This window comes from Aegilops tauschii, chromosome 3 (assembly GCF_002575655.3).
Source record: "Aegilops tauschii subsp. strangulata cultivar AL8/78 chromosome 3, Aet v6.0, whole genome shotgun sequence".
Taxonomy (NCBI): domain Eukaryota; kingdom Viridiplantae; phylum Streptophyta; class Magnoliopsida; order Poales; family Poaceae; genus Aegilops; species Aegilops tauschii.
In genome coordinates, this window is record NC_053037.3 from 324061343 (window position 1) to 324077623 (window position 16281).

Here is a 16281-nt window from a genome sequence, read left to right on the forward strand (position 1 = left end):
CCGAATCGCAGTCTCATTTTTGTTGTGATGATGTGGAGGTTTTGGGGCAGCACTAGGTGATGCCACCATTGTTCATGCCCTAATCAAGCAATGATGATTCGTGAAACTTCCTGGGTCCCAAAAGCAAAACAATTAGGCTTGATCCGCACAAAAGACAGAAAGGAAAGGAAAGGAAAAGAGAGGAGGAAAAGCAAAAAACAAAAGACGGAGAACTTGCCATGCACTGCAACTGCAATCCCCCCCTCGGCCTGGCTGGCCGGCCCTGCCCCCGGAACACTCTAGAAACAGCCCCACGGGCCCTTAAGAGGCCGTTTAACCGCACGCTGCTCAATCCAATCCAATCAGTCCCTTGCTTGGATCCATCCATCCCCTCCCCACCAAATACCGTCGATCTCTATTCACCTCTCCCAAAGTCTTCGTCTGGTCTTCTCCACCTCGACGCAGACATGGCCGCCGCCGCCGCGTCGGATCTGGAGAGCAAGGCCAAGGAGGCCTTCGTCGACGACGACTTCGAGCTGGCCGCCGAGCTCTACACCCAGGCCATTGAGGCGGGGCCGGCCACCGCGGAACTCTACGCCGACCGAGCCCAGGCGCACATCAAGCTGGGCAGTTACACTGGTGCGTGTTTCCCGCCTTCCCCTCCTCGCCCCCCCGCCCCTGCGGCTCGATTCGTTTGCTTATGCCGAACCCTGTCATGATTTCCCGCGTGGATGTGGATGGAATCGCTAGGCTCTCTAGGCCCCCCTATGAGATGTTTGCGTGTGGTTCTGGGAGCAGATGAGTTCAATTCACCGTCGCTTGTTGCGTTGCCGGTGCGGTTCTAGGTTAGTTATGGAGTTCGAGCGGCGAGTTAGGCCCTAATAAGCTCGTTTTGTTTTCGTTCCGAATCCTTACGTTACCTGTGTGGTGCGCCCAAGTGTCGGTCGGTCAAAGATGGGCTCCGTTGGGGGTTGCTCTGATTTGTGTGAAATAAGTCTGGTTCGTTAGTGTCAGCACACATAGCTTGTGTGTGTGTGCAGGTGTTGACGTACAAGTGTGTTGAATCCCTAATCTCATTTACAGTTAGGGTTGACTTCCAGTTTGCATAGGCGAGGGAACATAATGGGGTAGAATAGCATTGCAGCGTGTTTAGTATAGTCATTACATGACTTGCGCCCAAAGAAGGTATGCACTTGTTGAGTTGCTACAGTTATTGCTTGCTTTTTGCTCATATATGTTGGTGAAATTAGTCAAAACGGGTGCTAACGTTGAGATTCTGGGTTGTTTGATCTCTGGTTGTTATGTTGTTGATTTCTGTTCTTACATCACAGCCTTTAGCCTAACCTTGAAAAGGAAGGAGATCTAATGTGGTGGCATGTAAAGTGTTATATTTATATCAACTCTGAGGCACTTAACCACCATAAAGAATCTGGGTAGTATCATCATTGGAGTATTGTTATTTTGCTATCTTGCAGTTCAGTATTTGGTTGTTTGCACATCTTGTTTTATTACTTGTTCCATGTATCATTGAATTGTTGCATAGAACTCCATTTCTGTCCTCATGATGTAAAGTAAAATGCCATCCAAATGTAGAGCTGTTGTATGATAATATGGATTTTTTCTTAAGGTGCGTGCTTTTGTTTTCCTCATAGAAGTGCCCTTGGAAAAAGTTATTGTTAAGCAGAGGCAAAATATTTGCCTATTTCCTCAATTTATGAGGATATGGAATACATGCTATCCTCCTGAAGTTAGATACTGTGTCCTAGCATGGCCAAGGAGGTGAGGACCTTCCTCTTCAGCCTAGTGCCATGAACAATGCCATGAACAACGACTGCCTTTGAAAAAAACCCTGTTTTTGGCAACAATTTGTAATCAATGGTACATTTCTTTGTGATAATCAAAGTATCCCTATGTTGCCTGTGTAAAAATGTTATTCAGGCAGCTACAAGCCACTGCTTGATATACTAGAAATCACATCACATTAACTAACTATCGTAAAATCGTATGTAAATTTTTCTCTGTGTGAGGTTATTTGTTCGAATGCTTCATAAATTGAGAACTAAAAGCTAATTTGATTCCCTGCATAGTGAGGTCTGGATATCTATGTTTCTGACTTGGTGGAAGCCTTGTGCTCCTAATTGTAGTAATAGCATTAAACAATTGTTCTACTCTATCTATGAAGGAAAAGATATAATAGTGAAATCTGTAGATTATATGAAGGAAAAGATATAATAGTGACATCTGTAGATTCAAGAGGTACATTGTTGTGCATGGAGTAATACTTATGATTCATAACTATGTTTCTGTACTTTGCAGAATTTCTTAGCACCTAATCCCTGTTTGTCAGTGATCTATAGTTGTTTCCTTGTTGTTACATATTAATGAAGCCTTGGTCTGCTCTTTGTCAAACTCAAAACTTGCCATGTGGCTTATTTGTTTGCCCTTTTACGTCTAGAATGTTCAAAATGTTAGTGCCACACCATCCATGTATGAGTACAATGTCATTTCAGTTCTTAATTACCAGTTGAACTCATTTTGTAAACTTTAGCCCCGAATATTATTTAACTATCCATCATGAAAGATCATGTAAGCTCAATTAGCCATTCACTATATTTACAAATATAGTTTGTTTATTTTAAGCATTATCCTCTCACATTCATATTATTTCCTATGATCATAACTCATGATTGAGTGTCTCTCTTAGTCTCAAGTGTTCTTCTTGGGTAGAGAACACATAAATCTCTCTTAGTCTCAAGTGCTCGTCTTAAGTAGAGAACACATAAATCAAGAGAATAATCAGGGCATTTAGGAGCAAGAGAATGGCATGATGTTCATTGAGGCTAATTCCTTCATTTTTGTGCCAATGGCTACGATGACCTACATTTGTGGACATACTGAAATAGTTAGATCATGCCTTTTTTACTTGTTACTTGATAATAATTGTCTGCTTGTACTCGCACAATATAGTGTACTAAGCGCGTGGTAATTTTTGTCTTGCAGAGGCTGTAGCTGATGCCAACAAAGCAATTGAACTTGATCCTTCGATGCATAAAGCATACCTTCGGAAGGGGTCAGCCATGCATTTATTCGCTTCATCAGCTGAACATAAATTTTAGAACAAACTGCCATCTATTGCCTTTTTATTTTTATCTGACAAGAATAATTCTATGCAGCTCTGCTTGCATCAAGCTGGAGGAATACCAAACTGCAAAGGCTGCTCTTGAAGTGGGTTCTTCATATGCATCTGGTGACTCGAGGTTTACTCGTCTGATGAAGGAGTGTGATGATCGTATTGCTGGTGAGTCAAACGTTTTTAGCTCAGCAATTGCCTAATGGATATAGTGATTCTTTTTTGGGCATGCCATAATAGGAATATATGTCGTCTGTGTTTTCCCAATTTTTGAGTTATTGCGTTCTGTTAAAATCTCCCATAGCACCCTTGCATCATCATCCAGTTTTTGGGACGTGCTAACACTTCTGAAGCTGCATATGATCTTTTCAGTTGCTCTTTCTTACCCACACTTGTACTACTGGGGTGTCATTAACTTGTTATGTGTTCAGAGGAGGCTAGCCAGGTGCCAGTAAAGAATGCCGCTGCAGCTGTTGCTCCAGCTACATCTTCGGGGGCATCTTCCGGGGCTACAACTGTGGCTACTGAAGTTGAGGACCAGGATGGTGCAAATATGGAGAATGCACAGCCAACGGTAGAAGTGCCAAGCAAGCCCAAATACAGGTAATTGGTGCAGAATTCCTTCAGTAGTGTTCTTTCTCCCATGATAAAAAAATTATTTTCTATGTATAAGCCCATTTAAATTTGGGGGACATCTATTACATCCACTAAATTTTATGTTTGATTTCTAGGGATGGCAGTTTTGCCCATGGGTATGGGTACCCGCGGGTACCCTACCCGAAAACAACGGGTATGGGCAAGACTTTGAGAGATTTTGTACCCATGGGTAACGGGTATCCATACCCGCAAAATATATGGGTAGGATATGGGTATGAAATTGCGCCCATGGATAACCCAATGGATACCCAGAAAAAAATAAATAAATGAAAATAACTCCTATGACATGTGGGGTCATCTTCCAACTCCTATGGCCTACCCTACGTCTCAATTCCTTAAATCGTCCATAGCTTATAGGCCCATAATCACCTGCTCACCAATCCCGTTGAAATGATGAAATCTTGACTCTTCGCTACCAACCTCATGTTCAAAACTCGATCAAGCGATCGGCCATTCCGACCACCACCTCCCACTATAGTGGGCTTCCACCAGCTGCCGCTCATACTCCCTTGATGCGTCCAAGAGGCCACCCACCGTAGCAGCCTATGTCAGTGCTATACTAATCGCCCGTGATCACTTCAAATTTAAACTCATTTCTCTACCTTTTAAAATTTTAAATGTTATATATTATACCTACTGGATACCCATTGGGTATAGCATACCCAATGGGTATGGGCATGGGTGCCAATTTATGCCCATGGGTATTGAAATGGGTGGGTATAGAAAGTTTCTATGGGTATGGGTTTGGGCAGAAGGATGTTGTACCCGCCCATACCCTACCCATTGCCATCCCTATTGATTTCCACCTCATTCACATCGTCAGGGGTGTGCGTAATACTAGTGTATGTAAGGAATGCTTAAATGTTTATGCTGTAAACAGTGGATGGATGCTAACATCTTCTCGCAATGCATTTGATGTTGTAGGCATGACTACTACAATACTCCTACAGAAGTGGTACTGACTATATTTGCTAAGGGTGTTCCAGCTGACAGCGTGGTTGTTGACTTTGGTGAACAGATGGTGTGTTTCCCTTGCCTTATTCTTGCAAATCAATTGTCATTTCACCGTGTTGACTAATCTAGCTTCACCTTCTAGCTGAGTGTCTCAATTGAACTTCCCGGTGAGGAACCATACCATTTTCAGCCTCGTCTGTTTTCAAAGGTACCTTCTCATCTTTTTAACTTGTATGTGGCTACTTATGGACACAATGCAAATAGTACATGCTGTATCTGTTATGTCACTTGTATGATGCATCGTTTGGTAAGAGAAGGAAGGTACTAAGTATTCAGAACATACACGCAAGGCAGGGTGACTCAAAAGCATAGTTCTCATGTTTTTGCTAGTGACTAATCTGTAAATACGAATTTATAGGTGATATATATCGTAAATACAACCTTTAGTACAGAATCAATAATTTATTAATTTTTCCTCTCAAACAAATTTTCCACCCTTATCTAGAACATGAGCGGCACATACAGGTTTCCACATATATGTTTACAAACAACTTTGGAAGTACATGATTGTGGATATAACGACGAAGCCAGGCTAAACAGTACACCCTCTGTAAAGAACTATAAGAGTGTTTAGATCACTAAAGTAGTGTTCTACACGCTCTTATATTTCTTTATGGAGGGAGTAACTGACGGAGATGGAATGAGGTCTTCTTTATATGATATAGCATACTAATTTTGTTTCTAAAACAATTAATTTATTATGTTAATCCTCAAATTTATGTTCTAGGAACAGCAATTGATCTGCTGATAAAGTAGGATATTGCAACTGACAAAGTAAATTGATTGCTAAGGGCCCAAGTTGTCATGTGGTGTGGAAATACACATGGTCAATAGTTCATTGCTGAGTAGCACCTTTGACAAACTTGTCAGTTGATTGGATAGAGTTTGTTTCTCGCTCCATCTGGCAACTTACAGTGATGACTGAGAAGAACTCCTGGATTTGGAGGTTGATTAGGAAATGAAGATAAACCAGTTCTTACCATTGTTCCCTAATGCATGGATGTTGTTGAAAATCAGTTGTGCTCTCTCTATGTAACTGTTTTTACTTGTGGTGGTGTATACCAGACTGGGTTGAGCTATTGCACATTCATGAGTAATTTTGTTGTTTTTTGACAATCAGATCGTCCCAGATAAGTGCAAGTATACTGTGTTGTCTACAAAGGTTGAAATGCGCCTTGCAAAAGCTGAGCCAGTAACTTGGACATCATTGGATTATACTGGTAAACCAAAGGCTCCTCAGAAGATAAATGTACCAGGTAATTCCTTGAGGGCTGAATGCGAGCAAAATTGTTGACTTGTCTAGTGATAACCTTGCTGTGATTGAGCTTTTGTATGGAGGACTACTCCCTCTGTAAATTGTGTTCTACAATTTTTTCTTATGAAAGATAATCACTGAAAATATTTTAAACCAGCGCAAATTTATGGCATGTTCCTGACATGACAGTCAACAAAAATATGGTGATTTCTGTACTTTGTGAGAAAGATACTTTCATGCACACTGAGGGCAACAGATCTATAAGAAAATTATCTAAAATGCTGGTTGGTGCTGACTCCTAAGCTTGCAGAATGGCTAGTATTTCAGTCCCAGGCTGTTTATGTAGCTTTCAAGCTGGCAGAATGGCTACTAAGGTAGTTTTAAGCCTGAACCGTGTATGTGATGCTGGGTTCTTATGAACAGCATACCAGTTCTATACAAAATCTGAGTTCTGGGTTAGTGTTATATTGCATTGCCTTCCATTTGTCACTGAAACATTCTATGTATTCCTTGTTTTGCAGCTGAATCAGCCCAGAGGCCATCTTATCCATCATCAAAATCCAAAAAGGACTGGGATAAGCTTGAAGCTGAAGTGAAAAAACAGGTTTGTGTGTGTGTGTGCAGCTTGTATCATCTTTGAGCCTTTCATTTCACTACTGCCCTACTACCATTGAAGCTTCTCATGATTTTGAGTTTGTTTCAGGAGAAGGATGAAAAACTTGATGGCGATGCTGCATTGAACAAATTTTTCCGTGAAATTTACAGTGATGCTGATGAAGATATGCGTAGAGCAATGATGAAGTCTTTTGTATGTGCTCTCCATCCTCGTGGCTCCCCTTTTGTCAATTGACCTGTGTTGGCATAGCTGACAAAGGTCACAACACAACTGAGATCATGCTACTACTTGCTGTCTGAACATATCTGCTGTTGCAGGTGGAGTCTAATGGAACCGTTCTCTCAACCAACTGGAAGGATGTCGGGAAAAAGACGGTTGAAGGAAGCCCTCCTGATGGAATGGAGCTCAAGAAGTGGGAGTATTAATGAATCCAGATCATCCATGTTGTAAATCCTGGTCGGGTCGTGAGTGTTAACTTGGCTGCAGACTTGCAAATCAGTGTCGGTCGGATTATTGTGTGTTGCTCTTGATTCTGTTTCCGTATTTGTAAGCTGTTTGCGTGGCAGGTTAGCTTTTAAGTACTTATCCTAGTTTTGCGAGCTACAGTTGGTAATAGAGTAAGCCATACCTGTGCATCTGTGGTATGGAAGTGCAAAACGTCGTTGTAACTGGTGCCAAAACTATCATCTGTGAAACGGTGCTATTTTTTGTCTGAAATCTGCGCATCACACTTTATTTTTGTTTGATCAGATTGATCACATCGATCGTGAAATTTTATGTGATGATGTGATTGTCTCAGAAAGTTAGCAGTTAATCATATAAGAAAAGAGCGGAATCACTGTTGTGGTAGGGGAGCACGATTTACCGAGACATTATGATATGTGTTTCTACCATCGTGAGCTGCAGTACCTTTAGTTGGTTGCATGGAAGGTGGAGTTCTTAGAGCATCTCCAGAGGTTCAGCCCCCCAGCGCACCGAAAAAGAGCGGCATGTGGGTGAACCGGCGCTAGATCGGCCCTTGGGGGTGACCTAGCTTCCAGCCACGCCCCCCAGGCGCCGCCCTCCAACCCGCGGCAAATTCAAACGTAGTCATTCATCAATCCGGCGATCATGCGGCTACAGTTCGAGGATCGAATGAAAAGTTCGGCGTACAAAAAGAAAAGACGCGCGTGCAGTGCATCAGATGGCGAGGTCGGCCTCCGGCGTCGGCGGAGTTGGCGTGCGCGGGCTTGGCGGGGTCGGAGCTTCTTCTGTGCTGGGCGCCGTCGGTGTGGCTTCTGTACTGCGGGGAGTCGTGGAGGCATCATCGCTCGGGCTTGGCGGAGGCGTGGGCGTGGGCGTGGGAGATGGCGGCGCCGTCGACGGCAGCTGGTTCAGGATGAGGCCACGCTCCGCCAAGTACCACACCTTGACCGCCTCGTCGTTGCTCTGGAGCATGTCCGCCCCGCCCAGCAGGAAAGCCAGGTCGGTGTTCCTCTTCTTCGCGGCGACGTTGGTCCGAAGTAGGTCGAGCTTGACGGCGCTGCTCGTCATCAACGCCGACCACCACGCCTCGGTCTTCTCTTCACGCAGGACGGCCCGGGCCTGTGCGTCGGCGAGGCAATGCTCGATGGACTACTGCACTCGCGCGGTAGCCGCGTCGACGTGTTTCCCCTTCTTGGCCCCTTTGTTGCCGTCCGGCCGCCCCTCTGACGCGCCTGGCGTCGGCGCGTCCGGCTTGTAGGTCTACTTGGCGTTGTCGAGGGTGCGCCGGACTTCCGCCCACTTCTCGCACTTGTTAAACGTGGAGGTACTTGAATTCTTGATCGCTGTTGCCCTGGCGATACAAGGCGAACATGCGCACCAGCTGCGCGGAGGAACAAACAGTTGGCGGGCGCATACGGCAAAGAGAAGCGGGAGACCGGCATGCCATACGTGATCCTCAACGTTGGCGCCGCTCTCCGGGCGAGCCGCGACCTCCTCGACGACCCCATGCCATTTTTTGCACGCCGCCTGGATGAGCCCCCAATGGTTCGCCATTGCCTTCGCCCCACGCTGCATGTAGACGCCTTTGAAGTAGGGATCGACGAGCTTGGGCTCGTTGAACTCGGCCTTGATGCGCTGCCAGTATGTCTCGATGCTCTGGTTCGTGCCTGTGGTCGGGTCGAGGCAGACGACTTTCCGCGCTTCGGTGAGGCATTCCTGCTCCTTGGACGCCCACTTGATACGCGGCTCGCCGGTCCTGGCCGCCCCCTTCTTCTTCTTGCGCCTCCTCGCCGGAACAGTCGCCGGCTCCTCCTCCTCTGGCTCCTCCTCGCCGTAGTCGAGCTCGCCGTCCATGCCGCTGCTGAGGTCCACCGTGTCGTCCGGGGTAGCGAACCCGGGGGACGCGACGGCCGCGACCGAGCCTGCCGCGATGATGTCGTCCATGTCGGCGTCGGTCTCGTCGGTGTCGCCGAGGTGCGACGTGGAAGCTTGTGAGAAGGACAGCGCGCCACGGCGGAGAGGGGGTGTCGGGGAGCACGCGTAAGCCGGCGGTGAGTAGTTGTATGGAGGGTACTGCACGCCGGCAAAGGCGGGCGAGGGCCTGCGCTGGGCCGGGTGTCCATGGGGGAAGGTGACGTTGGGGTTGAACCCACCATGCGCGTCCCCGTCGGCGTAGCCCGGCGACGGCGTGCATCCCCATGGCTGCGGCGACGACGAGAAGCCGGACGGAGAGCCGACGCTTTGCTGGCTCCAGGGTGCGTACTGGGCGTGGCCGCTGGGTGGATTCATCATTCCCACGCGAGTCGCCTCGGCCTCGGCTTGGTCTGCCGCAGCCGCAACGGCACGTGCCGCGTTGTCACGGGCCTTCTTGGAGATTGCCCAGTTCCGCCGGTCGGCGGTGACAGCCTCCCGTCGCTGAACTTCCGCCCTCCACTCGTTGTTTGTCATGCCCGGTGGCTTGGACGGTGGCGCCCTCGGCTTCCTCTGCTTCGGCTAGGCGACGGAGGCGGTCGCGGTGGTCGAAGCGCGGAGGATCACGTACTTCTTCGGCGGCATGGCGGTGGCTGGGAGGCAAGCGGGAGGGAGATTGGCGGGAGGAATGGAGAGAATGGGAGGGAAGTGGGGGAAAAGCGAGAAGAAACGGCGGGAAGAGGCTCTCGACTCGCCAACAGAGCGGTCCCACGCCCCTTTTCGCTTGTGCCGGCGCCCCCAGGCGCCCCCCAGCGCGCCGGGTTCGGCTCGAGTCCGCCGGCACCAGTATCGGCCCGAGCCGGCGAAAAACGGGCTACTGGGGGTGCGACTGGACCGAATTTTGGGCGTCGGCACGGCAAAAACGCATGAGAAGGGCCTGTTGAGAACGCGGCTGGAGATGCTTTTAGGGCATGTACAACGCCGTGGAGTTCTTAGGGCATGTACAACGCGGGCGCTAATTTTTTTTAAAGATCCAGCAAAATGCTGGCTTGATTCGATTTAGCAGAAAGCAGCGGAAGAACAACATGATGAAGATCCGAAGATCAAAGAAAAAGAAAACGACATCCCTATTAGTTGCCGAGCTACCCACCACAGCCAACACGACTACAAAGCAAAAGGGGCCTGTCCTAGGCTAAGCGTCACCGCCGCGTCACTTGACCAACGCCGGTATCCTCCGAAGACAGCAGCAGCTCCAACTAAGACTTTCTTTATCAACGCACAATCCACCCTTGAAGCAGAGTGCAGGCAGATGACGGAACTCGGTCGGTCCCAGAAAAAGCTTCGTCTTGGACTTATCAGCGATGGCGTACATTGCGTGTGGAGCTTCACCAAAAACAACGGCGAGCACCGGAGGAGCGCCACATAGAACCTCCAAGCAGTGTCTCAAAAACGTGATGCTCCCAACAGAGGAACGACGTTGGAGACGCCGTCATCACGCCGATCCAACCGGACCTAGGCTTTCGCCCGGAGACACTACCAACCAAGCCCGAGGAAGATGCCGACACACCTTGGTGGCGCCTCCAAGGGGGAAAATGACACCCTCAGGCGCCATCGGCACCGGCTCTTGTTGTGCAGGACTTTCGTCTGTATCGTCGCACACCTCCGCTCAAGCCCTACGGAGCTCGTCCATGTCGTCTCACACCGCCGCCGCAGCACCTTGTTGTTGAAGCCATGAAGGCATGGTCCACCTCCCCACGGCGAGCATGCAGAGGCCAGATCGGGCCCCGCATCCCGCATCTACCACGGCTGGAGCCTCCCTGCTCCAGCAAGCGCAGCCCTCCCAGATCCAGCGCGGCCCATCAGTGCCCTCGACGCCCTCCACTCGCCGCCCAGTGCAGTGCCGACGCCGCCCTTTGCGGCGCCCACCTCCGCGCCAGGCCAGGAGCAGCACGGGGCGGAACTCGGGCCCTCGTGGCGGCAGCGCGCCAGATCCGCGCCACTGCCACCGCCGGACCGCTGCCCAGCCCTACGCCGGCCAGATCCGCACCGGCCCTCCTCCCCGCGCCCTCCTCCTCCTTTACAGCGACCCTTCTCGGCGCCCTCTTCCTCCACCTCGCCATCTCCCGGGCGCCGCATCAGATCCGCTCGCATGGACTATAATGACAGGCGCTAGGACTCACTTCCTGGCTGCGTCGATGCCAGGGCTGCCATCGGGCGCTTAGTTTTTTTTTTTACTTTCTTCTGAGCTGTTTAACGAGCGCTGTCTTTTTTTCTACCGAGAAAACCATTGCATTAGCGCTCGACCAGGCGCCCATGCGTTGAGGAGGCAACCGCCGAGAGGTATCACGCACATCCAACGACCAGGTGCCAAGCACTTGTTGGCTCGGTGTGGTCAAGGCTTTGATGAACTATAATTACATGTATACAAGACTCAATACTATTGTACTAGTAGTTAGTAGGCAGCCGTTGACTGGAGCTACATAAGAAATCTTCATCATTTTGTTGAGAGGGATCAAGCACAAAACACACATCAAACGCATATACATGGCTTCTTGCCTGCTGCGTGACCCCTCCTTCGCAAATAGGTGAACAAAGGGGCAAAAAAGTTGTCAATCGGTGGTGCCTATAGGTTATAGCTACAAATTTCCTCTCCAGCTATAGCGAGAGCCGTCGTCCCAGGGCGTCGTCCTCGTCGAAGACATGATCCAGATCGCCATCCACGGGCGCCAACAACTCGTCCAGGTCCAGCTCCGTCGGCCAGAACTCGCCGCCGTCATCCCCCGCCGCGTCCTCAGTGGCGCCGTCCACAGCCATGGACGACGTCTCGTTGCTTTCGTCGTCGCACCTCACCGCCTCGTGGGCATCGCCGTGGCTCTTGGGCGACGTCGTGGTCGTCGGCGCGTGGCCCTCGGCAGGGGTGGTCTTGTGGCGGGTGGTGCCGGCGAGCGCGTTGATCTGCGTCGGCACCGGGTGGCAGTGGTCGGCCATGTAGGTGATGACGAGCACACCGGGCTTGGCCGGGCTGCGCTCCACCAGTTTCCGGGCCATGCACCCCTTCATGCTGCTACACTTGTAGTATCCCCTGTCACCACAAAGCTAACAAAGTTTAGGAGTATGCAGACCAGGACTAGCGGTGCTTCTACTACTAGTAATTAAGACAGGTACTGGTACGGAGGAGTACTTGAGTGCCTTCCGGAGCATGCGTGTTGTACTGCAAAAGTACAGGTGGTGTGTGGTTGGCCAAAACTTGATGCCAAATTGGCAAGGTGCGCGGCTAAAATCTACTCCTAGCAAGTTCTAAGCACCAGGTCATATCTCATATGTACTACTACTATACTGTTCGTAATTAGGAGTATATCCAAATGACCAAAGGTTTGATGAAATCAGTGTAAATCTTCATCGTATGAGAAATCAGTTATTGCGAATGTATTAACAGAAAGTAGTAGCGGTAGTGACTGGACTCGAGGCTGTGCACCGGGTAGCTAGTGCATCGACGAGACGACAGTAACGCGTGGAAACGGGCCGGTGGAAGTGGTTATAGTAGTTAATTACCGGGGATAAGGCGAGCCTTTGATGGGCTTTTGACCGTACTTTCGCCATGCCCAAAGGTCGGAGGAGACGCCGCCGTCGGCCACCGGCACCTCGCACACCACCTTCTTCAGCTGGCTCTTCTTGCTGCTCACCATCACCACCACCACCAAACAAAATCACAATCAGCAGGCTGCAAGCTTCTCCGATCCAAATCGCGCTGCATAAGCGATCGGGCCGGGTGCACAAATCAACTTGGTAGGAGCATATACGTACCTTCTTTTCGGGCGTGGGGTGCTGCTTCGTATGCCGGGCTTCCGGCCAGGCGGCACCCGCGGCCGCACGCCGGACGTGGACGCCGCCGCGGGGAAAGAGATCATCATCTCGTGGCGGTCATCCACCGCCGCCCACGACTGCGACGACGGCGCCGACAGCAAGAAGGGCTTGTGATCCAAGTCCAGGTACTCCAGGCCGTACAGCGACGACGCGTCCTTGGCCGCCGCTGCTGGCCGGGCCACGTCGCGCGGCTCCCGCTTGACCGTCGTCTCCGCCACCGGCGCCGCGGCGGTCCCCGGAGGAGGACCGGCGCGGTCCTGGGGGTGGCGGGAGGAGAAGGTGGCGCAGCTCCTGACGACGGCCTGCAGGTCCCAGTCGTTGAGGTGCTCCATGCGCAGAAGCAGGCCGCACATGAACGGCGACCAGGGATTTGAGCTTGGAGAGCTTTGACGAAGTGAGCTAGGTAGGACGGACGCGTGGTGGTGGCCGGCGCGGGATGGGGTTGACTTTTGGCACTGGCAGGCCGGTCCGGGGAAGCGCAAATATATACGCGTACGCCTGTACATACTACTCCAGACGCGTACCCTGGAGTGGCACGAGGAGGATGACTCGATCCCTGTAAAGTCAAAGGCAAGTGGTGGGCACGGCGCGCGCTTCGCAGCAGCGCAGGGGATAAGAGAGAAGATCGCGTCCGGATTTGAAATGATCAGCCACTCCGCATTGTATTGTATACTGGGGCGGGGCTCTATGCTACGCACTTGTCAAAAGGGCCTTGGCTTCTCCTCCCTATTGTTTTCTTTGACTTTGCTCCAAATGTCAAAAGGGAGAGAGGAGGTAGTACAAGAAAAAGGGTGGAATCTTTGGATGGAACTCTGTGGCGTCATTAAAGGGGCCGCAGGGGAATATGGAAGCCGCGAATTAACTTTGCGCTTGCTTGACTCTTTATGCCGATCCTATATTATTGGCTGCGCTTGACCAGCCACTTGGGCGCGTCAGGCGTCGGTTATTCTGGATCTGACCTTGTGTAAATGTCAAAGGGCAGAGAGAGAGAGAGAGAGCCGTGGCACAAAATCTCGGCCATATGCGTCAGATCTCTGAACCCGTCCGGGGTATCGCGTGGGGCTCCAATCGGCGCGGGGATAAGTGGCAAAGCGACGGTGGAGTGGAGGAGGGTCTTTTGGCCACGACAAGGACGCGAGAGGGATCGGCCCTCCCTCGGGAAGCCGGTGGTCGTGCTCGCCGCGCTCCACCGCTGTTGCCGCCGCGCGCTGCTCTCTCTAGTGTAGTTGCCTACTTACTGGTCTAGCCTAGTGCGCGCACGCGGGGGCCCGGGCTGCACGCGCCGCGCTCCGCTCCGCTCGGCCCCATTAATTTTTGGGACGGACGCCCACGCGCAAATTTTGCATCACGAGAGCGATGGACAATTGGAAGATATGGATAACTAAGTGTGCCTGCCCGCCTTGCGTTGAATGACAGGTACGGTTCGGTCGGTCCACGTTATCGATGGCTGGCCGATCGCCACTACTGCGGCTGTTAGGTTTGGTTTGGGTGTGCAGTCAGTCATCCCCTCGTCGTGCGTGCTTCCCGTTGAGGGCCGAGTGGCTCGTGATCTCGGTCGTCCGGTTGCCGGTTGCAATCACCCGTCTGCTCATCCCGATCCCTCCCGGTAAGCTGGAAGGAACATAAAGCATGCGCGTGGCCATGCATACAAAAACTTCTGCCCGCCGTCCTCTTAATTATTACTACCACCATCCGTGAAGCTTCTGTGATCGCCAGCTAGCCTGCCTGCATGGCACGTCTAGACATCGAGACGTATAAAAACTTGGAGTAAGTACGACAGGATTAGCACAAGGATGTTTCTTCCTCCATCCCCTTTATGCGCGCACTGGGACTCGCTTGCTAAAAGGAGTAGCAGCCAGCCGATTGCACTGTTTCACGACGAGAAGAATCGTTACTCAAAGTGGGCGGGCTCGTTCGTAGCCGGCGACGCCGACGGCTCTTTCTGTCTCTCTGGCTGTCTTTGCACCAAGTGAAATGGTCCATCCATCCCTTTTCTGCGTTGCAATCCTGCAACTTGGCCTAGATGCGACTTCCTTTCTTTAGCGACGGGAATGACCGATCCACGAGCTAGCCGCTGCTGAACGTTCGAGAGCATTTCGGGAGCAGCGACTGATCAAGGGAGCCAAGGGGCCTCCGTTGACTTGCCCGGTCCGCCGGTTGCCCGCGGCGACGCGTTACCTCGCACAACGCAGACCCCTCCAGACACATGGCCGGAGCAGACAACTCTTCTCTCGGGAATCTGCGTGTCATTAATGTCAGCTAAGCTGCTGGAATGGCAAGCTTATGTCATACAAAGGCCGACTAATTTTCATTAATTCGGTACTCACGAGTATGCCTACGTTTCTCTTGTTATTTTTTGAGGTACCAGTTGGAGTCTGAAAAAGGCTAGATTTCTATCGATCGCGGTTCTTTTGGCAGAGCGATGATTTAAAAACGAAAATACAGACTCGCTAAATGAGATATCATTTGTAGACCGAAAGAACAAGGGGGGCTCGGCATTGAAAATTTAGAGGTGAAGAACAAATGTCTACTCAGCAAGTGGCTGTATAAGCTATCTGTATAGACGGATGCCACGTGGGCCCAGATTCTGCGGAATAAATACCTTCAATCCAAAACACTATCCCAGGTGACGGTAAGGCTGACTGATTCGCCTTTTTGGAAATGACTGATGAGAGTGAAATCAGTTTTTTTAATAAGACAAAATTTGTAGTTGGAAATGGTACTACCACGAGATTTTGGGAGGATACATGGCTAGGGGAGACGCCCCCTACACTCCAATATCCTTCTCTATATAATATTGCTCAGCAAAGAGACGCTTACGTTGCAACAGTATTACAGTCCAATCCTCTTAATATTCAATTGAGGAGGATGCTAGCGGGAAACCGCTGGGAAGCTTGCATCCATCTTGTGAGAAGATTGATGGATGTTCACCTATCTCAACAGCCCGATCAGTTGCGCCGGAAACTAACAAAGAATGGAGAGTTTTCGGTTAAATCCATGTATTCGGATGTCATCAACTCTAGCTCTATTCCTCGTTCGAAACATGTTTGGAAAGTCAAAGTGCCTTTAAAAATCAAAGTGTTTATGTAGTTTGTCCATAAACAAGTCATTCTAACTAAGGACAATTTGGCAAAACACAACTGGACAGGATCTACAAGATGTAGTTTCTGAAGGAAATATGCCCTAGAGGCAATAATAAAGTTGTTATTTTATATTTCCTTATATCACGATAAATGTTTATTATTCATGCTAGAATTGTATTAACCGAAAACTTGATACATGTGTGGATACATAGACAAAACACAGTGACCCTAGTAAGCCTGTACTAGACTAGCTCGTTAATCAAAGATGGTTAAGTTTCCTAACCATAGACATGTATTGTCATTTGAC

The 16281-nt window shown here is 50.1% G+C and overlaps 2 protein-coding genes across 2 annotated transcripts; one reads left to right on the top strand and one right to left on the bottom strand.

The window, feature by feature from the left end:
- Window positions 1–220: 220 nt before the first annotated feature.
- LOC109760421 (protein SGT1 homolog) lies at window positions 221–7368 on the top strand. The gene is made up of 10 exons (XM_020319250.4): window positions 221–618; window positions 2980–3049; window positions 3153–3277; window positions 3541–3712; window positions 4691–4787; window positions 4863–4928; window positions 5901–6036; window positions 6557–6639; window positions 6739–6843; window positions 6969–7368. The coding sequence occupies exons 1-10, from the start codon at window positions 447–449 to the stop codon at window positions 7074–7076; spliced, it is 1134 nt and encodes a 377-aa protein (XP_020174839.1). The 5' UTR covers window positions 221–446; the 3' UTR covers window positions 7077–7368.
- A 4130-nt stretch (window positions 7369–11498) lies between these two features.
- LOC109760424 (WRKY transcription factor 22) lies at window positions 11499–13550 on the bottom strand. The gene is made up of 3 exons (XM_020319253.4): window positions 12832–13550; window positions 12580–12702; window positions 11499–12109 (listed from the first exon to the last, which is right to left on the bottom strand). Exons 1-3 carry the CDS (start codon window positions 13395–13397, stop codon window positions 11683–11685), a joined length of 1116 nt encoding a protein of 371 aa, XP_020174842.1. The 5' UTR covers window positions 13398–13550; the 3' UTR covers window positions 11499–11682.
- Window positions 13551–16281: the final 2731 nt, after the last annotated feature.